Raw genomic sequence first — 8,928 nt, 5'->3', positions numbered from 1 at the left:
ACTTAGACCCAGGTAAATGTGAGGAAACCGAAGAAAACAACAGTGGTAAATTCATACTGCTGATATAAATAATTACACATGTAAATGTTGTACTGACTGTGTCAACACAAATATGTAACCAAACCAATGGGTGACGTCACACATGCTCTGTTCATTCATATATATATATATATATATATATATATATATATATATATATATATATATATATATATAATATTTATATACAGTTACTAACATGAAGGAGAATGTAACCATAGTGAATGACACAGAATATTTGTATAAGTGTGTATCATTCTCAAAATGAATCCCTTTGATTTCATAACTAGCTGCTGTATACTCACAGTCGATTGTCTGGATCTTCACCACTGTAGCTAAGCAGGTGAGTGGGGTAATGGCGTCTGAAGAAGAGCCTGAAAAGAAAGGGTTATGGCTGTTAGATATGATCAGTTGAACTCAATGTTGCACCCAAACCGCATGGTTTTTGTAGTATACTGTAAGTCAAATCTCAGCAGCAGGATGGCAGGATGTGTGTTTTCTTACTTCCTGTTGATATCTGTCAGTGTGACACCCTTTAAAGACACCTTCAGGTTGATTATGGTTGGTGTGAAGGAACCCGGGGCCTTCGCAAATGTAGAGGACACCGCCTTCTGCACCGCACAAGGGCCCGTCAGCGTCTCAGTGGGGACAGCATTCAGGTAGACGAAATTGCAAGCTATGGACAAGCTACTTTGATTAGAAATGGAGGCTGAAGGCATCATTAAACATGTGGGTTAGAACATTTAATCAAGATAAACTCCCTCCTGGATTGTTGGCCAATTAACCCTCTTTTAAATTTTAATAGGAAACGTAGACATAAATGAATCATGTTTTAAATATGATTGGCCCAAATTGACTTATATTTATTACTGAGAGGAAACACAGTAACCTTCGACCCAAGCTGTCTTTTCTCAATCCAGTTCCAATGTCCAGGTCTATTTTCTTTTTTATATTTAGAGATATGATTGAAAATATATAGAAATTAGACAAATGTAATGAATTGCTTGGTTAGCTGCTCAGTTGGCAGTGGTGGAAAGACGGCTAACTAAGTACATTTACTCAAGTGGTATATTTATGGTATATTATACTTCAACTCCACCACATTTCAGAGGGAAATGTACTTTTTACTGTGCTACATTTATCTGACAGGTGAAGTTACTTTGTAGATTAGATAACATGTTACATACAAAATATACTATTATATCAATCACTAACAAAACCTGAATCACTTTTCTTGAATAAACTACATAAACAAGCTTTACCTCAACCGGCTACAACATGGAATACTGCATAGACAGTAACGCCTCATGATAATCCAACAATAAAATGTAACAGGGACCATTCTGCTGCCCAATGAGTACTTTCATGTTGCTGCCAATACTTATGTACTTCTACTTGAATGCAGGACATACTTGTGGTGGAGAATGTTTACCTTGAGGTAAGTAAAAAATCTGAATACATCTTCCCTTCCACCACTGTCGGTTGATTGATTGATTGATTAATTCATTAATCTAAAACAAGTTACATTAACATAGTTCCATCTATTCATCTGCCAGACGCTTTTGTCCAAAGCCAAATACGCTTAACTTGAAAAAATAAATTACAATCAATTGATTGATTGGCTTTTTCAAAGTTTAAAAATAAGTAGTACAACGAAGAAAACATATATTGACTCCAACCACAGGTGAAGCACAGGTGTAAATAATTCCACTAATTAGCTATGCCTTCATTCCATTCCTTCTCTGGGCAAGCAACATAACACATAACAACAAGACCCTAGTCCTGGCACACGTACAACGAAACACAGCCTTCATTAAGGTTAGTTAAGGTTATTAGTTACACCTGTGTGTGTTTTTCCAGTGTGGGATAACGTTAAGGGTCAATTAATGTAAGCTAACTCTCTGAGGTTTAGTTAAGGTAAAGTGAAAACAGTGTTTAGAGTCAAACCTCCACACTCAAACCTGTCTGTTCTCTTAGCTTCAAAACAACCTTACTTAAATTTACTTTTAACACTAAAATGTTTCTATAGGACTTTCTGAAAAGTTTCAGAGGAGTCCTAAATACGCAGCCTACGTTACTGTCAAGTTAATTGACGTTAGCTAACGTTAGCTGTTAGCTAACTTAACCTCAATTAGCAAACTGTTTGGGACAATCTACTGTTAGCATTTCCACATACATGGCTCCAAAACCATCATGTTTGTGACTACAGAGGATGAAAAGGTAGAACAAATATATAGGTTAATTTAACGTAGTTTAACGCCACATTTGTTATTGAAACGTGTTGTCTTGTTCATGTAAAATGTAAAAATGACATGTAATGTTCATTGTTATACCTCAACCCACTGACATAACGTCACATTGTTGCTGACATTCCTTTTTGTGTCTGACAGCTCTGCTTCTTGTTTTTGCTCCTAGGTCACGTTAAGTGGCACTTTAGAAGCATTCGCTGAAGATAAGTGCTAGTAAAATGACATGCTAATGCAAACAGTTTGTCACTGTTATTTTGTCCCACCTGTTCTAGTCTTGTCATCTGATGCTGGTTTGCTATTTGCCCTCTCTTCCGCTGCGCCCAGATCTGTGTAGGCAAAGAAGAGATTAGGTTTTTATTTTTGCACACAAACATTTTTACAGACAAATAAAATAAAAAGCCTGTTTTTTGCAGTAATGGCCTACCTTGGGAGTGGAGTAGTAACTTGCAGGGTAAAGCATAAGCAGAAATAGTGTGCTGGTAAACCAGGGCAGAGAGACTACCTGCAAAGATAACACAAAATCTTAGTACATATTAGTACAGAGCTAACTAAGTACAAGTAGGCTACTATGAGAAATTCAAGTAAGTATTTCACTGACATTATTTTAAAGTGTAAATGAGGAAGGGGATATCTTATGATTAATGCAGTTTAGTGTTTTCCTTAGGTAATTCTTTTGATGTGGATAGACATTTTGCTATGTAAATACATATCTTAATCCATTGGCCCATTCCAGGATATATTCTACTGTAGTTTTAAAAGTCTGGATATTTTTATTATGATATAAAGACTTTCAGATTATATTTAAATTAAGAGTAAATCTGGTTCCATTGAAATAGCTTTTTTTTTTTTTTTTTTTTTGCTGTTTGGGGGTTTTCCAGAGCCACCACAGCTCTTGCAGAGATGGGATTATTTGGAAGCAGATAAGAAAGAAAGCCACAATGAACCTTGATAATCGCTCTGTGGGTGTGGGAACACACCCTGTGAACTCATACCTTTTTGAATAAAGAACAAGATCCGCCCACTGCTGCCCACCCACATCTTTAGAGGCCAGACATGGCTGACTCAGTTCTGGTGTGGCAGACAACAGCCAAACCAGGATGTGTTCTCATATTGAGTAGGCAAGTGAATTGTGAGTGAGTTTGGAAGGAAATTGATCACTGGACTTGTTGTTGACTTTACTTACCAAAGTATGGTTCCTGAGAAGAGCCTTTGATGCGCACGCCCTTAGCGGATGATTCAATAAGGAAGTGTCTGACAAGATCTGAACTGCTCTCTCCTGTTTTGATAAAAAGACAATAAAATACATAAAAGTGATAGCACTGGCAGTTATTTCATATGGCTCATGACTAATCCATATTTTTGTTTTATTCATGATTATTTTTTTTTTTTTAACTTATTTATGTTAAGTATCCTGCACCACATGATGCCCAGCACAGGCTTACAAGACACTAGACAACATCAAACACCAAGATGATCACAGGTGTTTTATTATTTATTTTAAAAGATTTCATTTACATAAAGGAATGTTCTATAATACTATACCCTGTAACCTATTATGAAGGATACAGAGTCAGCTGCCACGCATTTTCTATAAATCTCACCAAAATGAATTATAATTAACAAGCCAACTCAACTCATATTACATTCAGAAAACCCAAATAAATCTGGATTCTTTGACTAAATGTTTTCAGCTAGCGGACTGCTGCCAGTTGCTGTACACGGGGCATTGAATTACAAAGTGAAATTCATCTTCAACAACACCAAGATCACTAAAAACACAAACGCTGCTCTATTTAAATTATATTCAATAAATAATTCTGTCTAGTAATCTTCTCATTTAAAACAAATTTCATTTTTAAAAGATGTGACCTATTTCATGTCACTCTTTCACAACCCTAACAAATATTATGTCTTATAACATTTTTCTTGTTTGACTATATCTAAATTACGCTGCATATTGTTCCTCAAAATAACATTGATGTCAAAAAGAGAAGATTTGGCGACATCTCTCGACCAAGGATTTGTCGTAACAGACAATGTACTCTGACTCTGCACACTGAAATGATCTCAGTGCCCGACACTCTGCTCACATGTCTTTCATATCCTGCATTCCTAAAAAAGTTTAAAAAATACAAATCTGCAAATGGAGTAAACCTCAAAATTGTTTCGTGAGTGAGATCCATTCTTTCCTCTTAGATTGCTTACAGTGCCATAAACAGATGGTTTTCTTTTGTGTTTATACAGCGTATACCGTGGGTGGAAAAAATAACAGAACTGTCTCCTGCCTCGCCACACATAGGCTGGATGCCATCAGACATGCCCATTCACATCAGCCGAGTTGGGTAAGTGAAACCCTGAGGCGTTCATGTCTCTGGTATAGACAAATGACGACAGCTGCACTGTGTTCCCGTTGTTTGTCCTTGATTGTGGTAGTTGTGGCATTCGTGACCTTCTCTTTCCTGTATCTGACCAAAACTATGGCTTTTATAATAGCACAGGATTCAAAAGGAGTCGTAAGGTCAAGCCTAGTCATAAGGTCATGACTAGTATACGTAGGTTTACCTGGGTAGGTGGTAGCAGTGAAGTTGGCGGCCATTTGGTCCACCTTCATAGCCAGGCCAAAACTGCCTTTGTAGGAGGTGCTGTCTCTCACCACAAATGTCCCTGCCTCCTTATCCTTTACCAGAGCTTCAGCTAGAATGAATGAAGCAACATAGAAAATGCTTAGACAGTTGCAAATGTGTGTTTATTACTGTATCTGTACTGCAGAAGAATCCTATATCCCTGCAAGATGAAATAACTTCAGAGCCTGAGTAAAGCTATTACTGTACATCTTCAATGAGTTATTTCTGGAGTAATGTTTCAAGATTCTCACCTTCTGCTCTGTTGATATGTGGACGGAACCAAAACTTTGAAGTGTCCATGACAAACTTCATTGAGGGCTGGCTGCCATTAAAATGGGCTTGGAAACCTAAACAGCCGTCAAAAAACAATATGAGAGTAGGGTCAAATACCGTTTAAAATATGGTAGCTGCCAGCGAAACAGACTACTATGAGACATGTGACTCACTGTGAGGAGAAAATGGCTTTGAGTTGGACACATGGGTGGTCTGTATCAAGTCCATTTCTGTTCCAGGAGACTGGATGTGCAGATCCGGCTGTGGTTCACCGTTGATGAGCAGTACAGGAATATCGTTGAAAGACCCAGAGAGCGAAGACGGACTGCTCTGCGCTCCTTTGCCGTGATGCTCCTGTAGATGTCCTCGCCTTAACAGTGGGGGCTTGTCTGGGCTGTGCCCGTCATGAAATGGCCTCGTTCCGGACCCATCACTGAAGGAGCTGGACATGCGAGTGAGGATGGACTCTGGAGAGTCAGCGTCTTCACTGGCCAGGGACAGGTTGCTATGCAGGGAGGAAGAGGATATGTTGTAAATGTACAGATACCCTGTATCAGTAAACATTACCTTAACATAAATGATACAGATACAAAATATGGCACTACACTGTTTCTGGGGATATGGTTACAACTGGTTTCCAGTTTTGGACTGTTATTATTGCTTTAAAACTTGTGTTCGACTGCAAAATCACAAACCGGAATCAGCCCACTAAGTCCCCAGTGAAGGTTTTGCAACATATTTAAAAGATCCCCATTCCAGACTTGTTTAAAGGCAGGCCTTTGCTTTGATTGTGAGTTTTACCTGCCAAGGATGTAGCTGGTGTCTGAGCATGTTGACATGGAGAGGAGCGAGACAGCGCTGTTTCTGTTTGAGTGTGACAAGCGCAGGGACCCTTGGGAAAAGGTTGCGTCATGTCTATGTGAAGGATTTCGTCTGGGTGCACTTCCAAATGGCAGCGGAGGCAGGGAGGATGTAGGGGAGCTGGAGAACACCAGTGAGCCATGGGGACTGCAGCTGGCACTGCCGTGTGTAGGGATGGGTATACTGGGTGACACGGATGGGACCAAGGTGGGCAGGGAGCAGGGAGAACAACCTCGAGGGACCAACACGCAGTGGGAGACATCTTCATCTGAGTCGTCTGAGAATAGAGAGGAAAGTCTGAACAAAAGCACTGAAAAGAGATAATGAAATGTCATGAAACCGAACGACGCGCTCAGTGGAAAAACCCTGCGTGTTCCATGATTTCTCTGGCTTCATGGTTTGGTTTTCTGTTTGCAAAAAGGGCTTGGCCTAAACTCACCTGATAAAGACATTCATATTTCTCTTGCTGGTACTTGCTTGGACAGCTCAGGTCATTACTTCCACGCGTTACAGCTGGAGGAGTCCCTACTTGTTCTTGTGAACTTGAGGATCTGTCTGCGTCAGTGTTGATAGGCACTGAGTGAGCTTATGCCCTCAGAAAAACACTGTAGCCTGTGTGACTGGTGCCGTCTGCAACTGAAGTTACATAATATTGACTAAGGTGCATGCTATTTCTGTTTCAACATTAAATGTTGAAACAGAAATAGCATGCACCTTAGACTATAGGCAAGTGATGAGGTTGTTTCAAGGGGAAATAATCTGTTTTGCAACAATCGAAAAGAAGTAGTCATCAACACATCGCATGCATTTTGTCTTTTACTGTACTGTTTTTTAACTGATGAAATGAACCTTTCCGTGTCTGATTTCTCATCGCTGTCGCTTGATTTCCTTCCAACTTGTTGTTCAAACATAGCACTCAGCCCTCATAAAAATATGACCAAACATCCTTTAAGAGAAGATGAGCAACAGGAAATCCATGACTCTTGTGCACACTTTCTGATCCGAGCTGGTCTGAGAGAAGACACACGTGAGTGTCTTCTTCAGCGAGCTTCCCTGTATCTGTAGCAACATGTGCAGGGTGTGGTACTAGTCTGGGCAGTAATCCCAGAACAGCTGAATTGCTGCAATTACCCCATGATTAAAACAAAATAAAAATGATCTTAAAAAGGGAGGGTACATTTCCAAAGCCCCAGGCTATGTGTACTACTTGTCTTGTAATGGTTACGTTGGTGTTATTGTGCTCTGTGTCACACCCCTGTAGGTTGGAGGCTGTCATTTGTTGACCTTGTTGATGCGTTTAAGTAATAAAGTTCTAACAGCAACGAAGGTTTGAATAGACAGTGTAGAAACAAAGGTGGTACCTGTTGGAGGCCTGATGCACGAGGGACTCCTGTTGACTTCAAATGGTTTAAATGTTGGATCCAGTTCTAGGATGAGCTGGTTGAGATTATCCATTGAAATATCGAGATCAGAGTCACCATTGTTACCGCCGAGCTCCGTGACACTGGGATGTTGGTTGACTGTCTCATTCGCCGAGTCCAGGCGGACAGTTTGACCCACTCTCAGAACGTGAGTGGGTATCATTCGGGACATGCCTTTAGCTGTAGGCATCATTTTAGGAGAGCTCTCAGTCTTCTGGGACTACTACAGGCAGAGATACAATAGAGAGGCATCAGTTACACTGTCTTCACTGGAATAATAGTCTTGCTTTTGTCCTCTTTGCAAAACAGACTAATCATAACCTTTTTTATCACTAGATACTCCTGTTCATAAAACATTAAGTGCATTTTGGCCACAGTTATGCATTATACCGTACATAAATGCCAATCACGTTTTTCATTGCTGCTTTCTGTGATTAAAGCAACATCTTGACAACAATTGCTGTGCAATTGCATTTGCAGCTGCTAGATTTTAATAAGAAATGTTCTTCAATAGATGTTATAAATAAAGTTGAAATTGTTCACTGGACTAAAGCAATAAATAACTTGAAAGCTTTTGCTTAAGTTAATAAAGAAAATTACAATCTGTGTCCTACAGTGCATATATCAGTAAACGTAGCCCAAGGCTTGTTTCTCAATCCATCCATAAAACTACTGGATGAATAATGACACAAGCTGAGTAAACGGCTTCCTTAATGCTGATAGCAGCGTGACTAGCTGTTGGGGAAGGTTGTGTAATTTTGAGGGAAATCTGATTACACTGCGTCTCCCTCTCTTGTGTTTCAGACGAGGAGTGGTGCTCAATGAGTCACCCAGGTGACTGGTGGTTGCCGTGGCTACACTAGTGTTTTCTTACAACACACAGAACATTTCTTTTAAAGTAGTCTACAGACAAAAATCAGCTTATTTTAATATAAAAATTCAGACCAATCAGAATGTGTTTTTTGTTTTTTTTACTTTTGAGAAGCAGTCACTCGGACCTTTGTCAATAACAATGGTGTGCCACACACATACAATAGGCATATGAGCTGCATTGCAATTTTTGACACAGTGAGCAGTTTTTCATTTTAGGAAATGAGAGCATACATATGTGGAGCATCCTAATTTGCTTTGACATAGCTTTTTATCTCCTTGCTAAGATCTGCTGCTGCAATAATAAAAAAAATACACTGCATTCATAATGGACAGGGAGCAATCCAATAAAAATGAAGTGCTGTTAATATATTTGTTCAAAGCTGCTGCTCGTGTATATTTTTTACTGTAACTGATTATTTTAGGTTAAAGAGGTAATCTTACCTTGTTTGTTTTCTTCTGGTGAAAATTCTGCAGCTGTAAGGTTGTTTTCCTCTCAGACTGGCCACTGTTTTACTTTGACATTTTGTGTGTTGCATGCTTTTAATAATGCAATCCCAACCCTTCTGCCTGTGAGCCTATCAGCACTCT

General features: G+C 39.4%; 2 protein-coding genes across 5 annotated transcripts in view; one reads left to right on the top strand and one right to left on the bottom strand.

Annotated features, from left to right (window-relative positions):
- Positions 1 to 340: 340 nt before the first annotated feature.
- LOC114563048 (tensin-4) lies at positions 341 to 8,858 on the bottom strand. The gene is made up of 11 exons (XM_028589823.1): positions 8,782 to 8,858; positions 7,408 to 7,690; positions 5,987 to 6,323; positions 5,359 to 5,690; positions 5,164 to 5,259; positions 4,851 to 4,982; positions 3,472 to 3,564; positions 2,713 to 2,790; positions 2,552 to 2,614; positions 544 to 715; positions 341 to 413 (listed from the first exon to the last, which is right to left on the bottom strand). The coding sequence occupies exons 2-11, from the start codon at positions 7,658 to 7,660 to the stop codon at positions 341 to 343; spliced, it is 1,629 nt and encodes a 542-aa protein (XP_028445624.1). The 5' UTR covers positions 7,661 to 7,690; positions 8,782 to 8,858.
- Positions 1,380 to 8,928, top strand: part of LOC114565870 (zinc finger protein Aiolos) — a 60,057-nt gene continuing 52,508 nt past the window's right edge. Inside the window, exons 1-2 of one of the 4 annotated variants that reach the window (XM_028594215.1) lie at positions 1,380 to 1,477; positions 4,533 to 4,630. The gene's annotated coding sequence lies outside the window, so the exon portion shown is untranslated. Of the gene's footprint in view, positions 1,478 to 1,752; positions 1,858 to 1,889; positions 1,957 to 2,045; positions 2,260 to 4,532; positions 4,631 to 8,928 lie in introns of those variants that run through there. The other 3 variants (XM_028594200.1, XM_028594225.1, XM_028594207.1) reach the window with 3 other exon arrangements.

The sequence above is a fragment of the Perca flavescens genome, chromosome 2 (assembly GCF_004354835.1).
Source record: "Perca flavescens isolate YP-PL-M2 chromosome 2, PFLA_1.0, whole genome shotgun sequence".
NCBI lineage: Eukaryota > Metazoa > Chordata > Actinopteri > Perciformes > Percidae > Perca > Perca flavescens.
This window is presented reverse-complemented; position numbering and strand designations above follow the sequence as displayed.

What these genes read in the sequence shown, in the direction of transcription:
- LOC114563048 (XM_028589823.1), bottom strand. Translation starts at nt 7,660, where the DNA reads ATGATGCCTACAGCTAAAGGCATGTCCCGAATGATACCCACTCACGTT. An exon ending in GTGCATCAGGCCTCCAACAG is followed by an intron (nt 6,324 to 7,407) that starts GTACCACCTTTG and finishes CTCTATTCTCAG; the next exon opens with ACGACTCAGATGAAGATGTC. An exon ending in GTTACTACTCCACTCCCAAG is followed by an intron (nt 2,615 to 2,712) that starts GTAGGCCATTAC and finishes TTGCCTACACAG; the next exon opens with ATCTGGGCGCAGCGGAAGAG.